Consider the following 21350-nt stretch of genomic DNA (forward strand, 5'->3'; position numbering starts at 1 on the left):
GTTTTAGTGTTAAACATCAACGGAAAATCCTTACCTCATTTGCTAAAAGCACTTTAATGTCTTTGCACATGAAAAAAATTACTAAAATGTATTAGCAGTTTGGATTATTTGATTCAGCCAGCAGGACTGAGAGCAGTTGTTTCACTTTGAGTCCAGGTTCAAAGCACTAATCACTAAGTTCAGCATAATTTCCTTCACATTTCATTTCTTTGTCATTTTTTCATTCATTAGCTGAGTGTGACAGGTGCCAGAGTGCCCTTAGGTGCCCCTGGGAGCACACAGAGCGAGTGGCCCTTGGATCCATCCACGCTGAACTGCTGCCCCAGTCCAGGTTAAAGCCAAGTGACCCACAGGCCACCCCAGAGATGAGTGGAGGAAGCAGAGAGCTCCTTCCATCACCTCGGGGGTCCCGGGGCTCAGGGAGGTGCTGGTGAGGCAGGGGCAGGGCCCAGCACTGCCAGCCCCCAGCTCTGCCCTGCTCCAGCGCCGGGGCAGCATCCCGGGAGCTGCAGAGCCCCAGCCAGGGCTGTGCTCGTTCTCCTGGCCAGCGGAGACGGGGCTGGCAGGGACAGCATCCGCCAGCCAGCCCTCGCAGCCAGCCACCCCTCTCTGCGTTGCATCGAAGCGGTTTTTCACTTGAGGAAATTCCTTGTCCCCCATCCCGGGGCGGGAGGAGCCTGGTCCGTGTTCGGGCTGGCGAGGTCGGTGGCACCGCCCTGGGCTCTGCGGCGCCCGCAGCATCCCCGCGGTGCCAGCACGCCGCTGAGCCACAGGGGAGGAGGCGCCCACACACTCAGCAGGGCAAAGGGACTCCTGGCTTCAAAGGAAACAACACACTGCGAACCAGCGCTCTGCAAAGGTCATTTAAATGCAAATGCTGCATTCGGCCCGCAGAAATTAATAAATGCATCCCATTTATTGTTCACACTTAGAGTTAATGATTATCACACCTCACCCGGGTAACTGGACCCTGTGGAGAGAATCAGGTTTTAATTTCAGTTCAGGCAGTCAGTGGCAGCCCGCGCAGCACTTTTGCCTGGAGGGAAGGGAAAAGGGAAACTGAAAAGGAAAAAGGGAAAAAGGGGGGGAAAGGGAAAAAAAGAGAAAAGGAGAAAAAAAGGGGGAAATGGGAAAAAAAAGGGGAAAGGGAGCTTTGTCCGTTCCCCCTCCCCGCGCGGCCGCTCGGCCCGGCCGGGCGCGGGGCGCTGCTGCCCCCTGCTGGCGGCGGGCGGACACGGCGGGGACACGGCGGGACGAGCGGGGCGCACCTTGCACCACACCTGGGCACAGCTGGGGCACACCTGGGCACAGCTGGGGCACTCCTGGGGCACACCTGGGGCACACCTGGGCACAGCTGGGGCACTCCTGGGCACAGCTGGGGCACTCCTGGGGCACACCTGGGGCACACCTGGGCACAGCTGGGGCACTCCTGGGCACACCTGGGCACAGCTGGGGCACTCCTGGGGCACACCTGGGCACACCTGGGGCACAGCTGGGGCACTCCTGGGGCACACCTGGCGCACACCCGCAGAGGCCTCACAATTGTCGCACACGGCTGGCACCCTCCAGGGCCTGGCCAAACCCCGCTCCTCCACACCGCCCGCTGCCCAGGACGCTCTCGCGGTGGGTCCCGGGCCGTGTCAGAACCCGACCCTGCTGCTGCCAGTTGCTCTCGGTGCGGAGGAGAGGGCGGAGGGCGGTGGGTGGTGACCGGGACGGCCGCGGCAGCCCGGAGCCCCCCTGCATTCACCTCCCCTGAGGCTGAGCTCATTAACCGTATTTAAGGAGAGATAATTAAGGACGAGGTCCTTCAAGCAGGTCGAGCCCCACCTGCAGCTTGCCCAGCCCTCCCCATGCTCGAGCATCGGCAGCTGCACCTGCAGCTGCCACACCTCGAGGATGGATGGATGGATGGAATCAGGGAGGTCTCTGCCTCTCCATCTGCCAAGATGGGAGAGAAGTGAAGCCACGACCCTGCAGGAAAAAAAAATAAAAATAAAAAAAAAAACACAAAAAACAAACATGGGAAGAGACATAACCCAGCCTGAAGAGTCCAGCGCAGTTCCTCACAGCCTGGGTGCGAAGGACTCAGGGGCTGTTTGTTTAGAATGTGAAATTTTTATCCCCTCAGCACCCATAAACAGCACCCAGAGCCTGGCGGCAGGGGCAGGAGGCAGTGTCTATACTGCCCAGGGCAGGGCAGGATGCTGTGGGGTGCAGGAGGGTGTGGGAAGGAAGAACAGGCAAGAGGCAGAAAATCTTCTGAAACCACAGACAACGTTTTTGAGAAAAGTTAAGCAATTTATTCAACAGGATGAGTCCACACCCAACCAGTGGCTTCATCTACATGGCATCACCAGCACACACGAGGACCCACTCAGACACTCTAGCTGACGGCATCTCACCATACGTTACATTGACAACACCAGAGGAGGAAGAGGAGGAGGAGGATGGCCGGTACGGTGGGCAGCAGCCGGCGGCTTCCCATGGCCTCCGGGCACAACCAACCCCGTCCCCACCAGACCTCACAGCCCAGCCACGCAAAGCAAATCAGACTCGGGACATCTACTGCCGCCCCGCAAGAACCACAACACCGCTAGGTAAATAACACACCTGGGATACAGAAACGACCTACCAGGGACTTCAGCCGAGGGAACAAAGTGCAGTCCTGGCCGCCCCGGCTCCACGCTCAGGCGCTGAGGCTCTGCCCGGGGCAGGGTGGGGTGCCAGCACGCTCCCCTCAGCCCCACAGCAGGGCCATGGCCAGGATGGATGGGGCAGGGCCACAGTGACACTGTGCTCCTCTCAGCCCCATGGCTGGGATGGATGGCAGGGCCACAGTGACACTGTGCTGCCCTCAGCCCCACGGCAGGGATGGATGGCAGGGCCACAGTGACACAGTGCTCCCCTCAGCCCCACAGCAGGGCCATGGCCAGGATGGATGGGGCAGGGCCACGGTGTCACCATGCTCCTCTCAGCCCCATGGCCGGGATGGATGGGAGAGGACCACAGTGACACCGTGCTGCCCTCAGCCCTACGGCAGGGCCATGGCTGGGATGGATGGCAGAGCTGTGGTGACACTGCGCTCCCCTCAGCCCCATGGCAGGGCCGTGGCCATGGCCAGGATGGGTGGGCTGGCATGGGAGCCGAGCCCAGAGCAACCCTCGCCCTGCACAGCAGAGACACAGCTGCCCTGAGCTGCCCTGAGCTGCCCTGGGCCACCCTGAGCCGCCCTGGGCCACCCTGAGCTGCCCTGGGCCACCCTGAGCTGCCCTGAGCTGCCCTGGGCCACCCTGAGCTGCCCTGGGCCACCCTGAGCTGCCCTAAGCTGCCCTGGGCCACCCTGAGCTGCCCTGAGCTGCCCTGGGCCACCCTGAGCTGCCCTGGGCCATCCTCCACGGCCACAGCCCAGGCAGAGCTCACCCACCCAGCCCGGCTGGCGGCAGCTCGGCCGTGGGTTGCCACAGTGGAGCTCTGTGAACTCTGAGGCCCTCACACAGTCCGTGGTGCCCTCAGGCGGGTACCGAGGATCGGAGTCACTCACAAACCATGAGCGAGTTCCAGTTATGATGCTCCTACAACAAATGTGGTTCAATTTTGTGCCAAGTTCGCTTACAGAAAAATACATTTCTTCCCTTAAATTTACAGTAGTTAAAACTACACTTGGAATACCATATTACAAAGGGGGAGTTTATTCTCCAACAAAAAGTCTTGGTTCCCTTTTCATTAAACAGAAAAATGGAAGGACTTTAAAAGCAATCACCTCCAGCACAACACAACTGCCCAGACGAACCCATGTGTGCACAGCCCCCAGGCCTGAACTCCAATGTTTGTTTTGGTGCTCAAAAAGGCACTTAAAGATAAGAAAACAATTGTATTAAAAACCCACAACAAAACAAAACAAAGAAAAACGAAAGGCAATAATTTAATAGAAAGACACTGGGATTTGTACCGTATGGTCAAAAGTAAGAGAGGAAATAAAACCCCTAATGAAGATGAGTCTGCTCTCGAGTCATCTCAGAAAGCATACAAAAACCAGAAAACTGGCAAAGTGAATGTTCTCCAGGAACTAAATGGAAACAAAAGTAATAATTACTGGCAATGGACTCACAGCACTCGTGCCAAATGGGTCCTTCCCCCCAGCACAGGTCCCTGACCAGCCCGGCCCGGCTGAACATCTGCAGCCGCCGGGCCGGGCAGTGGCCGTGCCAGGAAAGGGGATGGTGGAGAAATAAACACCAACGTGAACCAAACGCCAAGGACGGTCACAGACAAGCACACACACCGTCTGCCCTGCCAGGGTGACAGGGAGGGACACGGGCAGAGCTGCTCCCCACGGGCTCTGCGAGGGGCGCCGGCGGCTTCGCTTCCCTTCGGGATTACTATTATTATTACTGGGTTTATTTTTACATTGAGCTACCTACTAAGTGCAAAGATTTGTTGAGTGGCATTGGCTTTATCTAATTGTAGCCTATTTTTGTACAGTTTACAGGTTAACAGTTACTTTCGAGCAGTTAAGCAAGTACAGCAATATTTACAGGGCTGGCAGAGCGGGGCGCGAGGGGACGCGTGCGAGGGGCACGGGGCAGGCACCAGCCGGCCCCACGGCCTGCAACGTCAGCGCCGTGCCCGCTGCACAGGGGTGCAGCTGCAGGGGTGCAGCTGCAGGGGTGCAGCTGCGGGGGTGCAGCTGCAGGGGTGCAGCTGTGCAAGCACAGGTACAGAGGTGCAGGTGTGAATGTACAGGCGCACATGGGAGCGCCCCAGCCAAGGAGACACGAGCCACGGCAGGGCTGACAGGTTCTGCCACCCTGCCCAGTGCCTCTGCTGCCCTCTGACATCAGGCTGCTCCTGCTGCAGAGCTCAGGTCTGCAGCAGTGCTGGGGAGATGAGGAAGATGAAGGGGGACAAAGCAAAGCCCCGGGCAGGGTAAGTGGCCGCTGGGTGAGTCAGGAGGGCTTGCAGGCATCTTTGCCCAGGCCCAGAGCAGCAGGATCAGAGATGGCAGGGAGGAAGGATGGATGTTAGGAGACATTAGCACGTGACCATGGGGAAGTGCCAAATCAAACCATGGGGCATTGCATGGAAATCTGTACAAGGAAAAGCTGCAGGAGAAGCACGGAGCATCTCAGATTCAGTGCTTACAGAGGAGTCTGGATTATCACACAGGACCATGCAATCCCCAGCCTTCTGCATATTTTTTTCCCTAGGTAAAACAAAATGTAGATTCCTTTGCATAAACTCAAACTGTTGTATTATATGGTACAGTACAGAAAGTGCAAAGTATCACCCATCAGATCAGTTTTGCATCTGATGCGGTCAAACACGGCTCATGCTTCTCATGCAGGACAACCACTGTGACCTGAGACCCCTCCTCACTGCTCAGGCCTGACTCTCAAGAGACCATAGGTTGGGTTTTGATTAAAAAAAAATTTAAAAAAAGGAAAAAGCATGTGGGGAATGGGACATGAAGAATCTCCAAACTCTGTAAGTTACTCCATGCTTTACCACAGGTTTGGTCACCAGTCCTTGCTCACTCTGAGAAGTTGCAGAGAAGCAGCGTTCCACAGTCCCAGCACAGCGTCCTCCTCCTGCACGAGGGTGATGGCACACACCTCACTCTGTCCCACTCATGACACTCACTTCACTCCATTCCCATCCATGGCACACATCTCGCTTTGTCCCTGCTGCCAGGGCATCACGGGCACATGAAGAGACATCTCAGGATTCAGGACTGGAAAGACTCCAGCTGCCCAGTCAGACATGGTCATGTATGGATTTCCAGCTCTTCTCCAAAGCCCAGCAGTGAACAGACCCCACTGTATTCCCATCCCTTTTCTTTTTTCAATGCCAAGAGGTACAGAAAATAAATTCCAGGATGGCCTTGTATTGCTTGACGCATAGCTGCTGCAGCGTGAGCTTCCAGGTGCACACAGACAGCTTTGGAAACTCAGACCAACCCACTGTCTCAAGAGAGGACATTTCAGAGCCAGTTTCTGAGGTAAATCTACTGTTTTAAAAAGTCACTGAATTCTGTACACTTTGTTTTTAATATATACTTCTACACCGAGTGGGTTCTCCAGTGCCAACACGTAGACCTGCCGTCTCCTCCTGCTGTAGGACTGCAAGCTCGGGAAGTGTTTCTGCATGGATGGGGTGTGTGCACACCTATGTACATACACACACGCATACGTACAGCCCCAGGCCCCACTCGTGTTTCCTTCCACAGAGGCTCCCCACGCGGGCTCTGACCCCCTGCCCACCAGCGGGGCTCCGCCGCGCCCGCCCCACTCCCGGCGTCCGGGCGCCGCTCTGCGCCGCAGTCCCCAGCCTACATGGTGCCCGATTTATCTGCCGAGCTGCTGGGGAACAGCTTCTCGGTGGGCGTGACGGCGGGGCTGCCCACGCCCGAGCTGCTGCTGCTGCTGGAGCGGTGCTGCACCACCGGCCGCACCGGCCGCATGGGCGGCGGCCGCAGCTGCGCCCCGGCCAGCCGGGCCGACAGCGCCGGCTTGAAGGTGGTCATCATCTCGGCGGTGGAGCTGCTGCTGCGCCGCATGGCCGCCTCGGGGTCCCGGATCAGGATGGTGTGCAGGGGGCTGGCCGGCTCCGAGTTGGCGGCGCCCAGCGGCGGGTTCTTCATGGGCTCCAGCGTGTCCAGGACCACGTCGGGCGCCTGCTTGGCCGTGTTCTGCCTCTCCAGCTCCCGCAGCTCGTTCAGCGCCGTGCTCATGGTCTTCTCGATGTCCTGCAATGCCAAAGCAACGTCAGCGCAGTGCCACGGCACCGCCTGCCCTCCTGCGCTCCACCCCACATCCTGGCACGCCTGTCTGCAGAGGGGGTCTCTGATCTAAGAGCTCCCAAGGAAAACGGGAGCTTTGGGAGAAGGTGTGAAGCCCAAACTGGCCGCACAAAGGTGCCCTGTGCTCCCCAGGTCAGCAGGAGCTTGGTCAACGGCTCCACAGGGCACGACTCCCGAGCACCAGGAGCGATGGGCGAACACCAGCCTGCCACAGCTCCCCCACAGCACCGAGGCTGGTTTTTCCTCACAGAAGAGGCCCTGCAGTCCCCATTGGATGCATGGGGCCTCTGCTGCCCCTGTGCCCACAGGACAATGGCATGTGGCAGGGCCACACACGGATGTTTATGGAGTGAGGGGCACAACAGCAGCTCGCCATGGATACAGGAGAGGCAGCAACAAGGCCTGAGGCAGCCGAGGAGAGATTGGCTCCAGCCCTCAGTGCCCACCCACCTCCAGGCTCCACAGGGATCCCCAGAAGGTGAAAACCCAGTTCAACCAGAAGTGCCCATGCACAGGGAACTAGCTACTGCCTATGGCTACAGTGCTGGGGTCTCCTGTACAAATGGAGAGGCTCTAGTTTGCCTTTGCCTAAATCCACCTTAACTTAATTAAGGCCACTAACTCAGCAAGACCATTGGAGAAGCAATTTAAGGCACCACAGTAAATTGTTTGAAAAGTCACTCTAGTTAATGCTGTCCTGGTGTAGACAAGTCCTTAATTTTATAATGCCTACAAAATGCTCAGTGAGCCTCAGGTAACATTCAAAGGATCAGCTGAAGGGAAGTAACTATCAAGTTAGCTCAGATGCATTCTGTTAAGCTCCTAAGAGGAGTGAAAATATTCTCCCAGAGAAGCCTCAGGACACCCAAACCCAGCAATGCCACAAGCTTCAAGCTGAAAATTATCATCATCTGGGTGAGCATCTTTTCCAAGAACAACCCACCACAGCTGGGTGTGACAGGGGCACTGTAACCGTGTCTGAGGTGAAGGGGCTCCAGGCACTCCCTCCCAGTCCCCTTCCAGCCCTCCCACCTCAGCAAGAGCTTCTGCTTCCAGGGATTTCTGATCTCCGAGGCTGCTGTGCCGGGTGGACCCGCAGGTCGATCTCAGCGGGTGGCTGTCAGCCAGGCCCTTCCTGTCTGGGAAGTTGATGCTGCCCACGCTGCCGAACGTCGCCATCCTGCGCTTCTCGGGACTCTCGATCCGGCCCCTGTTGAGGGGGATCTTGTGGGGGCTGCTGGGGCAGGCTGCTGCTCGAGGAGGGGTGTCGATGCCGGGCCCCATCCCGCGGGGCGGGCTGTGGGTGTCCCCCCCGCTGCGGCGCCGGGGGATGGCCGCACCATCAGACCTCAGTCTCACCCTGCAAAGAACCCAGCACGGCACCAGGTCAGCGTCCGTCAGCCCCGCCGCGGCTGGCCACACGCTGCAAGGCAACTGCTCAGCCCTGAGCTTAGCTCAGACCAAATTCCAGCCTTCCAGCTGCAGAACACTCGGGCAAGAGAGAAGACAAATATTTTAGCCAGTACCAAGAAAGGGACAGCATCAAATCATGAGTAGTTTGGGTTGGAAGGGACCTCAAAGGTCATCTTGTTTCAAACCCCTGGGCAGGGACACCTTCCACTATCTCAGGTTGCTCAGAGCCCCTGTATCCTCTGTAAATGTTAAATCCCCATCAGCAGTGCACATGAAATCCCCTCCAAGCTCCTAATACCCTGCAGTGCTTCGCAGAGCTTTCCCTCCCATCGTGCCCTACCCCACACACCGATTGCCCACACCTGTGACAGCGACACCTCCGTGGCCACAGGATTGTGAGTTACCTGCCCATCACTCCCCCAAAGCCATAGTCCATGATGTGATCAGTCGGCGACTGGATGTCGTTCTTGGAGGAGGCTTTATCGTCCAGCAGCGGCCCGCTGCTCGCCTCGCTGTCCGCCTTCTGGCTCAGGCTGTCGGAGAACGCATCGTCCCTGGGGAGAGCACAGCACAGCAGTGACAGGGCTGTGCCCCAGGGCAGCCATGCCAATCTGAACGTCACCACCTCAGCAGCTCCACACTGCAAACTGGAGCTGCACCACGGCCACCACTTCACTGGGAACTTGGAAACGGCACACATCTGCCTTCCCATCCCCGGTAATGTGCGCTGGGATGACTCCAGATACAGTACTTGTAAGAGAAGCAGCACTTGCAAAGGGCCCTGGGATCTGCCCACAAGCCAGGTGAGCACTGAACAATCCAGGTCAGTGCTCACAGGGACAAGGCTGGTGGCAAGCTGGGGTCACGCCACGCTGGGGAGTTGGTGAGAGATGGGGTCCAGGTACACTGAGGTACAATGTTTAGTACTGGTCCTTATCAGCCCAAATGGGAAATAAACGGAGTCAATACACAGAGAAGGAGGAGTGAACAGGTGCAGATTTCTCACCAAAGCCATTAAACAAACTGCAAAACTAACTGATTATTTTAGGTGACTGAAGTGGACCTTGTGCAAGTACGTGATTTTAACAACCCTCACTTTACTCACATGTCTTGCACCACGATGTACTGGTGGGGAATGAGCCCGTCCACCCCGTTGTGTCTCCCTTCCCACCAGTCTTCCGACGCCCGATGGTACAGCAGGAGTGAGGCCCCTTTCTTGAAGGAGAGCTCCCGTGGAGATCGGCCAATGTAGTCAAACTTGGCTATGGCTTCAATCTGCTCCACCTCTGCACAGGAGAGAGGCACAGGAGAGCAGCTCAGCTAAGGCACACAAGGGGGGCTGAGCCCTGGAGAGCCACCTCACCAGAGCAGCTCACACTGAGCACAAGCCTTCTGGTCTTCAGATGGATCAGTTCTTATTGTTATTCCAGCCTTTCTGGGACCTCTCTCAGACTCAAAAACTACCAACAATTACAAACAGCTACAAAGCAGATGGGGAGCAGCAGGAATCTCCCTCTGTGCATATGGCACCCTCACCCACATTCCCATTTTCTGCCTTTGCTTACAGAAACCCATTATTCTCCAGCCTGAGATTTTGTCAAGCCGTGTCAGATGCTGTGATCAAACCCCACTCACCTTCTCCTCCCCTCCCTTATCCTGGAGACAATTTGGCCTGAATTATTGATGAGCAACTAATGCCCCTTTGGGGATCCCCATGGAAATAATGATACCAGCTCCAGGCAGGCAGCTGCTCTGCACCCCGCCATCTGCAGCACTCTGCCTCACTGTTTCCCCACTTTTCCTAATGGGAGCTCTACCAAGCACCCATGACTCACAAACTGGAGCTCAGGGCCTGAAATACAGGAAGGCTGAGGCAGAACTTCACTTTGGAAGGTCATGAGCACACCAGGGTCCTCTAAGCCTCTAGCCAAGGGTGTCAGCACGAGCTGCTGGAGCAGCCAATGGCACTGAGGAGCCTGTGAAGGAGCCTGGCTCCTATGCAGATCTGTTTCCAGCTGGGGAACACTGAATCCTAAAGAAACCATTGCAACCAAACTGCAAAGCAGCAACAGTGCCTCCCTCCTCATTTACCAAAGTGACCCACGCTGTGCGTTGCTTGTGTGGCTGCCACTCCCCAGCCACCCCTGCCACTGTTGGAGCATTAGCACGCCTGGATTATGTGGGACAGTGGATTATTTCAATCCCCACCTGGAGGCTGGCAGACAGAAAATGACAGCACAACAGGGCAAGTCCCCCCAGTTCCTCTGGATCTGCCTCATTCTCATTAAATGTGGAAACTTGCCCTGCCCCATCACTGACTGTGGGTTCAGCAGCCATCAGTGCATGACCTGACACTCTGCTCAGGAAGCAAACCCTCGTGGAGGAGGGGACACCAAAGCAGGACATGGAGGATGCTGCATTGGACCCTTGCCCCATTCCAGCCCCACCTGGGGCAGACCAGGCACCTAGCAGATTCATGTTCCCCACCTTAAGCACTCCCCACACGAGGGCAGAGTGTCTGGGAACACCACAGGAGGATCCACACAGAGTGTTCTGGAGGAGTCAGAGCCAGGAGGGCTCCCACAGCCCTGACAAAACGCTGAGCTACCAGCAGGGAGTGTATGCAGGGCAAGGGGGAGAGGGAATACAAGGGGGAGAGGTAAATCCACAAAATACAGCTGCTCCTCTGCCCTACACTTGGCACCACAGTTAATCACTCGGAAACCCCAATCGGAGCCATTAACGTGGCCACCCAAGTGTGAAATTGGCTGCACAGCAGCTCCCCTGCCTCCCTCTGCCAGGCCTGTCAGCTTGTGCCTGGAGCTGCGAGCAGGCCTGGAGCTGCCCAGCCCCGCGTGCCCTTCCCTGTGCCCAGAGCTGCCTGGCCCTGCATGCCCTCCCTGTGCCCTTCCCTGTGCAGAGCTGCCTGGCCCACCATGCCCTCCCTGTGCCGTTCCCCCAGCTGTAGCCCCACTTGCCGGGCGAGCCCTTCCTCCTCCCCACAGCCTGGCGGGGCAGACGTGTTTTGCCGAGGCAGGACACAGGCAGGCAGCAGCTGTGGGAAGCAGAAGGTGCTCGGCTGCACAGCCCTTCCAGCGCCCAGCCCTGCCATGGCTCCCTGCCCACGGAGCGCCAGCGGCGTTTCCCAAGCCGCCGGCTGGCAGCTGGAGCTGCTGGCACACCGGGAGCACGGCGCTGCCTCCCGCTGCAGCCAGCCCTGCCAGCCTGCCCCTGCAGCCTCTGTCCCGCAGCGCTTGCTGCTCTGTGCATGCACAGCTCTGCAGGCACAGGCACAGCCCCTGCTCACCATCGTCACTGGTGTGCGGCTCCGTCCCGTTGTCGTGGTCCACCTCATCGATGGTGCCCGGCTCGCTGTGCGGGCTGTCACTGCAGAGGAACAATCGGGCTGTCACACAGCAAAGGACACCGCTCCCAACACACTCAGCACACTAATGCTGCCCAGGGAGCTGGTGGAGTGCCCATCTCTGGAGGTGTACAAGAAACCACTGGGTGTGTCCAGGCAACAAGGTGGTGCTTGGTCAAAGGCTGGACCCAGTCTTGGAGGTCTTTGCCAACCTAACTAATTCTGTGACTTGTGATTCTCTGATTTCAAATCACAGCAGGTCCCTGAACTTGCTGAGAACAACAGACACTGGCACCATGGTCGCCAGACCCAGAATGCCACATTCTGCTGGCTCTTGTGTCTTTATAGAGTTTGGCAAACTAACACAAAGTGACCAAGTTAAATGTCCCATTCCCTAATTTACAGTGAGCTTTAGGTCCTCTGCTGCACCAGGAAGGATAGTGGCAGGTGACTAGTATAAGGCATGGTGAGGTCTCAGAAATGTGTGAGACTTGTAGAAAATCAGCTCAAGTACGTTACTGATCCTGGTTTGTTAAACCCAGACCTTAATGTTGGTTTAGAATTCCAGCACCAAAATAAACTGGAAGGTCTGGGTTAACCTCCGGCCAAGGGATTTCATCCAGCCAGCAAATTATGATGGACCTATGGGTCTTTACTCAATATTTCCAGCCTAGGAGGAATCTGGATAGAATTTACCTAAAATTGTGTTTTGCTGAACACGCTTCCATGGATCTGCAGCTCAAAAAATTCTCCATCAGTATTAGTGTTTGCCCTGGACAAAGTTTCTTCTGATGTTTTTTACTGAGGTTTAAAATACTGAGTAAGCACAAGAAAATAAAATACCTGGTGGAACTGCCTGTTTTGATTAGTAAGACTAAATCAGATGGTTCAGTGTGTAAGAGCCCCTGGGCCTGATGATGTTTGCACCCAGGAACCCTGCAGAGAGCTCACCAGTACTCCTCCCCTCCGGTCATGCACTTCTCGTAGACAGGCCCCTCCAGCTCTCGGTGGCTGGGGAAGATGCCCTCGTGGTGAATGATGATGGTTTTGATGACCTCATTGACGTGGGCCTGGCAGGACACCGGATCCTGCCCGTCAGGAATGTGCATCAGCGTGGGCCCGAAGCAGATGGCCAGGTTGTAGGGATCCATCATGTTCTCATCGCTGTACTGGGACAAGCTGCAAGCACACGTGTGAGGAGCGGCCGTGCCGCGCTCCCGCTCCCCCTGGAGCCCACCGCCACCACCAGGCTGTCCCCCCGGCACAGCCAGGCAGGAGGAACCCGGCACAGCTCCCACGGAAACACCAAGGGACTCAATGCAGCAAAACAGGGCAGCCCTGGCAAAGGGACAGCAAGGGGAACTTGGTGGAGCAGGAAAACAGACTCACTGGTTAAGGAAAGCGAAGAGGTATCTCATGACCACGATGACAGCCCGAGGCAGAGTGACGATGATCTGCTGGATCTGGTGCACTCTCTCTGCAGGGTTCTCCGTTTCTGGAACACAGGGATAGAAAGCACATCCTTAGAAACCTTTTCAGGACCAAACAGCTCAGCACCAGAGGGACTTGTTCCAGATCTAGTGGCCCAGTGAGGAAAACAAAAGCCTGTCTCCAGAGGTCATCTGTCAGTCTGGCACTAAGGTGCAGGAAAAGAATGGGGGACTGCTCCTCCAGCAGGGAATTCGAATGTTCACAATGTTCACATGTGGTACGAACAGCAAATAAAGACATTTCCGTGGGCTTATTTTTAAAATAAATGTTTATGCATTATTCATTTCATTCCTCAACAACTCATCTGTTCCTCAAAAGCCTGAGTCAATGTGGCACTGAAAACAGAGCACTGCTTGATTTTCTAAGGCAGATTTTTAAATGAGGCTTTTATTCAGGTTACCCTTCTGGGTTATGCACTGGATCCTTCTGAGCCCTTCCGCTCCCGTCTCCTGCTGCTCGGAACAGGAACTGGAAACTCCTAGGAAACCAGTTATCCAAACCAGTGCCGAGTCAGTGCTTTCAGAGTCGCTGCTCTCCGCTCCAGAGGGGTGCAGAGCCCGGAGCTGCCAGCAGACACCCGCTCCCTGCCAAGGGAAGGGGTGCTCAGGGCTGTCCTGCCCTAAGCTACCCCTGCACTCTCTAGAGAGTTAATCCTGTGGCTGCTGTTTCACAGGAAGCAGAGGACAAGCACCAGAGCTTTTCTAGAGCAGGCGCATCACACAGAAGCACCTGTTCTGGCTCAAACTATGCCATTTGCTAATCACAACAAAGTTCACTGACAACATGTAGCTAGGCTGCCATTTCATCAAAATTCTGAGCAAAATCTGGCCTCAATACCAAGATGGAAATCTTTGTAGTATTTCACATGGGGAATTTTTCCATTTGATTTATCCCATTATTGCCTGCTGGGCTCTCTAATTCTTCAGTTCGGTTTTACAAAAGAGGATATTCCTTAAAAAAAACCCCAACTAAATACAAACTGGATAAACCCGTACATCAATAGATATCTGTTCTGACACCCAGAGGAACAAACTCTCAAAACATTTGCCTTTCTCCCGGAGCAAAATGTATCAACCAGGCACATGGAATTAACAGGGTAGCAATGGCCACTGCACACACAAGGACAGCCCCATGTGGACTCTGGAAAGTGCCTTTTGACCTGTCTATTGCCCTTGTGCCTTTGAGGAGTTTCCACATAAACCCCCAGCCCTCCAAGAGTAAAAGGAAAAGTTCTTCACCCTGCTTAGGCTGGGACACCAAGTATGTAGCCTGTGTTTATGTGTGTTTGTGTGGTACAGACAGCTGCACTTCAGGGCAGATTTTTAACAGGAACAAGGCACTTTATTTTAAATCTATCCTTAATCAAAAGGTTGCAAGAGCAGCAGGAAGAGAAAGATGGGGAAAAGGAAGATTCTTTATTTTTCCCATTTTAACAAGAAAGATAAGAGAATAGCACCCAGAAAATTAACAGATTATGTTTGCAAAAAAATTCCCAAAAGCTTAATAAATTGTGCAAGTTTGCATTAATTAGGGATGGTCAAACACAAGCCTACCTGTAAGTACACAGGCAGCCACATCACCAAGCACATTCTGGCACCAGAGGGGACCCATCCCCTTCTCCCAGACTGTGCCCTCAGGCTTCCAGCTCTGCAGCCCCTGTGGAGGGCAGCCAGAGAAAGCACAAGCCAAACTGCAATTCCCTGTCCAGGGCATGGAACTGGTGCAGAACCACCTTCCTTTGTGTGTCTCACACGAGTGCTGTGCTGCTTTACACATCAAAACTGAATAGCAACAGTGAATGTCCTAAAGCTACCACATAAAACAACTGTTCTTGGGAAATCACAACGCATTCCTCTGCTCTGGCACAAGCCCATCCCTGTGCCAGTGCCCTCCAGGTATCACCTGTCTCCCTCAGCATCACCAGAGCCCAGAAGTTATGAATATGCGCGTTCAGAAGGAAGAAAGCACCGCGGGCAGTGAAGCTGAGAGAAAGCCTTGAGCAGACATTCCCCCGCTGGTGCCCCTAGAGCTGAGACACCCAAACCCCAAACGACTCCAACATCTCTCCTGTAACATGAAAGCACCCTGTAGCCAAAATGGGAAGCACTTCCATCACCTCTGAAACTTCAAGGTCATTGTGCCTCCTTTGTTCCCCCCACAGAAGAAATTTCCCCTCTCCCTCCTGCCAGTGCTGCCAGTGCACACTCCTGACATCCTGTCCTAGCAGCCCGCATTGCCCATCTGCCACCCTCCTCACAGCAGAAACCCCTGTCTGCAAACTCGGGGGCACCTGCCCCCAGCTAGTGCTTCTCTTGAGAGCAGTCACAAGTACTTACTTATAGTAGATATCAAATCTTGAAACCTTTCCTTAGGAAAGAGGGGGTTTTCCAGTCCTCGGAAATACAGCTTCAAGACTCCAGCCACTGAGTTAATGTCTCGCTCGTTCTGATCATCAGCGAGGGGGTCTTCACCTGCCCACAGAAAAGGTTTTATACCCAGCATCACCATCAAGCTGGACTAACACAAGTGGTTTTCCTCTTGTGGAACACCCACATTTCCCAGGGCTCAGAAACCCTCCTCATGTGCAATGACAATGCTGATTTTTCCTGAAAACTAGTTTTGCTGGGGGACTTCAAACCTTTCCTAAGGACAAGGATGATATTAGTTGTTTCTCCTTCACCATTTCCAGCTCAGCACATTCTCTGCATTTACAGCACCAGCCCAGAAAGCTGAGGAGGTCTGAAGGACACTGAGTGAGAGGCTGAGAGGACAGGCTTGGCTGGAGGATGCGAGTGCACCTCTGGAATGGACCCAACGGCTCTGGATAGCTTTGTACTGACTTAAATCTGTGAAAGGCTTTCAGTGCCCTTGAGATTTGGATCTTTAATTAATCTTAGACTGGATGTGCAAATCCTCCAGCCTTTGACAATCCTAATGCTGCCTTATCCACTGGCCCATTCACCTTCATCCTGACCCTTCCAATGCTGCTCAAGGATTAAGGGTCACTATTCCCAGCAGGACTGTCCCTGTCCCAGCTCCCCTCCACTCAGGACAGCAGGACTGCTATCCCTTTCTCACTGGCCTGGCATCCTGAGTGTGATTCTCTCAGCAGATTCACTGGCACCTCCGCAGCCAGCACTGGCACCAGGTGCAGGGAATGCTGCGCCTCCCTTGGCAAACTGCTGCAGGCAGGATGAACAAGGGTCCCCAGCAAACTCTTTTATGGCTCTTGTGTTTTTAATGACTGTGGAAAAGACCTCTGCACGTACCCCTATACTTCTCATACTCCTTCCCTGGGTAACTCTTCACTTCTGCCAGAGACACAACACTGGGAAACCAGAAGGGATAAAACCTGTTCATGTCTCACAGCACAATGGGCTTTAACACAGGCTTTACAGCCTGGCTAATGCACCCAGCACACGCCACCTCCCACAAAGACCCCTGCTCAGGCAGGGCATCTTGCTGCACCTGCACACCCCAGCTACACACCTCTCTCAAACGAGTTCTTGATGTCGTTGACTTCCACCTGGGAGCCAGGGACTCTGAAGATGCCCTGTTGCTGGAGGCCTGGAAGAGAATAATGCTTTAGGAGAGATTTCTGGAACTGCTGGGCAATACCTGCAAGTCACAACAGCAGAACCCAGGGCCGATGCACCAGACAGGCTTGGACCAAGCAGGGACAGCCTGCTGCATCTCACTTCTGCTCATATTCTCCAACCAAGGCCCCCAGATCAAGGTGCTGAAAGGGTTCGTGGCCCGAGCGAACAATTTAACCTGGGCACATGCTAGTAAAACCTCCCTGCTGGCCAGACAGCTGATGCCACTGGAATTCTAAGCTGAGCCCATGAGAATGGAGTGCAGGCACCCCAGGAGTCTCTGCTGGCTCTCACTGCTCACAGCACAATGAAGTACTTTATTCCTTGGCAGGTTCCTGGGGCTGTACTGAGCCAACTCACCATACAGATTGATGTAGCGGATGCAGCTTTCTACAACAAGTGGAATGGCCTGTCCTGAATCCTTCAGGAAAGGAAAGGAAAAGAAAAAAAGTTACTGGTTTATTGCTAACAAAGCATGGGAAATGCATTAAAGATTTCAAAACCAGAGATTTGAAAATTAATGTGGAGTTTAGTAAGAGGACAGGCAGGAAAGGAGGTGTTACAGACATGGAGCCATGAAAGAGCGCTGAGGATACCGAGTACAGCCAAAAACGCTCAAGAAAGCTGTCACTAAGGTGTGGGAAACATTGCTGCTCCTTGTCTGGCTCAGACAGGAGACTGCCACGAGGGATCACAGCTATTCCACCCCAAAGGTTGAACGCTGAGCTGAAATAAATCTTGTGCTATACCTGCCTGATGGAATAAGCTGCCTGTAACACAGCTTAACACAATATTTTCCACCAAAGTAAAGAGCCACTGTCAGCAGGTGCTAAAAAACCCAACAAACATCACTGGGTATGGAATGGAGTGCCTGAGTCTGAACCAGTGGTGGATTCTGGCTTCTTCCCAGGCCCCTTGTGGCAGAAGCTCAAGGGGACCATAGGCCATGTCTGACAGCCCAAGTGGACACATTTCTCTTTGGGATTCTGGTGGCTTTCCAGCAGAGCACAGTGGCATCTCTGGGCAATTCCCTCTGTCTCGCAGATGGGTCTCCAGTAAGTACCTGATTCCTCGCTCGTGCATTCCTCCTTCCTCTGAGCACAAAAAAAGCAGCAGAGTGGAAAAAAGAGAACAGATTAAGCAGGAATAAGTTCAGTTAGAGGTAAGCATCTCCTTTGGAGGCCATGAATGCTCAAATGCAATGGCAGCTTAGCAAGGGCCAACACAGGCCTTTGGTATGTCCACCCTCCCTCCCAAACCCCTTGGGCACGCCAGCCTCAGCGACCTGCGGTGACAGCCTCGCGGATTTCCTCCTGTCTGAACCTGTGGCCTTCCCAAGGAGAGGGACAGACCTTGCCTGGGGCACAGGCAAGGCTCTGAGGGGGGGAACTGGTAACCAGGGGACACCTGGGCAGCTGCCAATGGCCCAGCTGCTTGGGAGGCTGTACACCCCAAGGACAGGCAGCCGTCCCCCAGCGGCTCTCTGCTAGCACAGGACCCTCCTGCTCAGATGGATTTCTAGAGCAGGTAATTCCTCCTTCTCAGGGCTGAACAGGCTGGGATTTAATGAGCATTACTTTTTTAAAACCAGTTTAAATCGGGAGTAATCACAAATCCTAACGGGATTACAGGCTTTGCCAGCAGGGCCAGTACTCCCCGTGCTGGTGCTGTGTACAGACACTGCCCTCGGGCTTAGGGCTGAGCTGGAGGCAATAAACCCCAGCCAGATGATGCCTATTAGTCACCTAATCCAGCAGTTTGTCCTTACAGCTTCCCAAAGTGTTTTCACTGAAGCTTTCTCCAGGGCAGGATTACAGAACACCGCTGTCAGCAGCTGGCAGGGGCTGAGCCAGCTGGGCTGGCTGTCACTGATGTATTTCTGTCCAACGTGGACACCCCTACAGCAGGATTTCTACCCAAGGCTGACAGCCCTTGAAAGTGGGAAACACTTTCTGGAGTAATTTTGTCTTCCTTCTCTGCCACAAGAATGGATGACCACCAAAAAGAGGAAGGGGGGAGTGCCTGTTGCTCCTTTGAGGCCTGGGCTGAGCTTGTGTAATCTCTCTTCCCAGGATGGGTAGCAGCAGCAGGACAGTGAGGACACTCAGCCAGGACTGCCTCATAGTGCACACAGCCACCAGCCGTGGTCAGGAACACCAGAAACACCAGGGGAGCTAAGGAGAGAAATCATCACCGAGGCAAAGCCGGGCTGGCCACACCAGCTGGGTGCACATGGGCCAGAGGGACCCATGAGGATGGCAAGCAGCCAGGACAGGAAAGCCACCATTCCATTCCCAGCGTTCACAGACACTCCTACTGCAAGCCAGCAAGTACCTTAATGAATGTTTCCATATTGCCGTTAAAGAGTTTATGATTATAGACTGAGAGAGGCCTAGGTCTCCTCATTTTCTGTGGCTTAGGGGGAAGACATGGGGGCCTGGGAGAAAATGGAACAAAATAAATCAACAGAACACCAACATAAATGCAAAGACAGGGTGAGATCTCACAGGTTATAATTGAGAATAAGAAATCAAACAGAAGAGTCCCGCTGTGAGGATCTGATGTGCAGCTCCAGCCACTGACACGGGTGTGTCCCACACAGACACCAGTCCAGCAGGAACCAAGGGCACTGGTGGGCAGCTAGATCTAACACCTTCCTCCCACCACTGCCAGCTCAGCACCCCCTCAGCCTGAAGAGGCACCAAGAGCAGCTGAGGAGACACATCCAAAATAAACCACAGCTACCCCAGAAAACGCTGGGGTATTCCTGTTTGTTCCTAAGCAGATTTCATTCTGCTGACAGAAAGAGGCCACAATGAGGACAGTGGGAGTACCTCCACATTGCTGTATCTGACTTCTGTCTGCAATCCAGGGATGGGGATGACCCTCCCACTGCTAGTGACCCAGAGGCAGGGATGCCTGTGACAGGTTTCAGTGCAGTACTGAGGACACTGGAGTGCTACCTGCATTATTGCTATTCCCAGTCCAATTCCCCTGCACAATGAAGGACATTCAGACTCTAGATCTAGACAAAGGAGAAACGCACCACAAAATCCCAAACAGATTTCTGCCCTGCCCTCTGGCCCAGGCTGCACTGATGTCTGCACGGGAGAGAACATGACTGCAAACACACACAAAATTGGGTGCTGGGAGCCTCCATGCAGGAGATCTCATGGAACAGACATGGACACTTTACACAGAGCTCACTGCAAAGGGGACAGCAGGGGTCTGCTGCTTCCTTAACCAGATGCCTCTAATTAAGCAACTTGACTCTACACTCCTACAGCTCCCAGCCACTCCTCTGAGGGGTAAGTGAGGAGCAGAGGTGATGCTGCCCTGGGAGCAGCCCTGCTCCACGCACTGCAGGGACTGTGCCTGCAGCCCCCAGCCAGGGCCCTGCGCTCTCACCTGGGGCCCCAGGGTGCCAGGGAGCAGGGCCATGTCTGCTCCCCAGAGTGTCACACTGCACAGCCCCTGCTCCCTGAAGGTCCCTCTCTGTCCTGGCAGCACCTCGGGGCCCTGCTGGGTGCCCAGCCCTGACACCACTCGGGCACAAGGAGCCTCCTTCCTGCCTGGCAAGGCAGCCCAGGCTGCACCATCTGCTTCACCACTTCTAACAGGGAAGCAAGCTTTTTTCTGCTGGTATTATACATTTTATTAAACACAAACAAGGTTGGAACAAGCTGACACGCAGTGAGGCCGTGCATGTTCTAGGGAGTTGTCTGGAGGCTTTGCTGGCCTGTGTCAGAACACCAGCACACTCCAAGCAAGCCACTGCAGCTCTGTGGAGATGCTTCACGGACTGGACACAGATCAAAGCCTCCTCTCTGTCACATCTGCCCCAGCCCTATCTCCTGCCCTGGAGGGATGAAGTCTGATACTCACAGGTAAAGCAGCCAGAGCTGGGACAGGATTTCAGGGACATATTAAACTCCTCAAAGGAAGAGGGATGGCAGGAAGTGAGTGTACACCTTTGTGTCACCCTGTCTGAACACAACCCCACCTCAGCTATGCTCCAGGGCATTGCACTGTGCTGATAAAGCACATCCAGGCACAGCAGAGCCAGCCAGCCAGAAACCACACTGAGCAGAACCAAGGGCTGCTTGCCATCCCCCTGATCCCAGCACTCCAGGCCATGCAGCTGGGAAGCAGGATGTGGGGCACAGGGACTGCCAGCACAGCGGGGCTGGGGGTGGGTAACTGAACCCCACCAAGCTGCACCAGTAGCAAAGCAAACCCCCCTTCCCACAGACCCTCCTGCCAGTGCCAGCCCTCCCCAGGAGCAAGGGAGGGGAGGAAAGTGCTCACCTGGTTGTTCCACACTCAGCTCTTTCACCTGTAAGAAACACAAGATCCCATCATCCCTCCACATCAGCCACCAGCAAAGGACTGCAGAGCACAGCTACACAGGAGCTCACACCTCACTGCTGGCTCCTACACCCCAGGGAAAGGCTTCCAGCAGAGAGAAGCTGCATTTGGGGAGGAGAGATGGCCACCTGGTGCCCCCACCATTAAAAGACAGATTAGAAATCTAGAGGGAGAGGAAGGAAAGAGGCAGAGGGTGGGAGTGAGTGGCAATTTCTGCTGCTGGAGAAGTAACCCAGCACTTCAGCACACAGTATCAGATTCAAAGAGATTTCTCTATGTGCACTCCCAAAGAAAAGTGGGAGGAGTAATCCAAGGA

At 54.7% G+C, this 21350-nt stretch overlaps 1 protein-coding gene across 2 annotated transcripts in view; it reads right to left on the reverse strand.

The window, feature by feature from the left end:
• Positions 1 to 3669: 3669 nt before the first annotated feature.
• The window catches only part of SRGAP3 (SLIT-ROBO Rho GTPase activating protein 3), a 71752-nt gene continuing 54071 nt past the window's right edge, over positions 3670 to 21350 (reverse strand). Inside the window, exons 11-22 of one of the 2 annotated variants that reach the window (XM_021542572.2) lie at positions 20975 to 21002; positions 17730 to 17760; positions 17027 to 17087; positions 16560 to 16637; positions 15407 to 15541; positions 12969 to 13074; positions 12531 to 12758; positions 11523 to 11602; positions 9321 to 9501; positions 8620 to 8769; positions 7835 to 8162; positions 3670 to 6748 (exon numbers count right to left, since the gene is read on the reverse strand). In XM_021542572.2, the coding sequence (XP_021398247.1) occupies positions 6332 to 6748; positions 7835 to 8162; positions 8620 to 8769; positions 9321 to 9501; positions 11523 to 11602; positions 12531 to 12758; positions 12969 to 13074; positions 15407 to 15541; positions 16560 to 16637; positions 17027 to 17087; positions 17730 to 17760; positions 20975 to 21002 (1823 nt within the window). In that variant the 3' untranslated portion in view covers positions 3670 to 6331. Of the gene's footprint in view, positions 6749 to 7834; positions 8163 to 8619; positions 8770 to 9320; positions 9502 to 11522; positions 11603 to 12530; positions 12759 to 12968; positions 13075 to 15406; positions 15542 to 16559; positions 16638 to 17026; positions 17088 to 17729; positions 17761 to 19000; positions 19104 to 20974; positions 21003 to 21350 lie in introns of both variants that reach the window. The other variant, XM_021542571.2, reaches the window with a different exon arrangement.

Source organism: Lonchura striata, chromosome 12 (genome assembly GCF_046129695.1).
Source record: "Lonchura striata isolate bLonStr1 chromosome 12, bLonStr1.mat, whole genome shotgun sequence".
Lineage (NCBI taxonomy): Eukaryota > Metazoa > Chordata > Aves > Passeriformes > Estrildidae > Lonchura > Lonchura striata.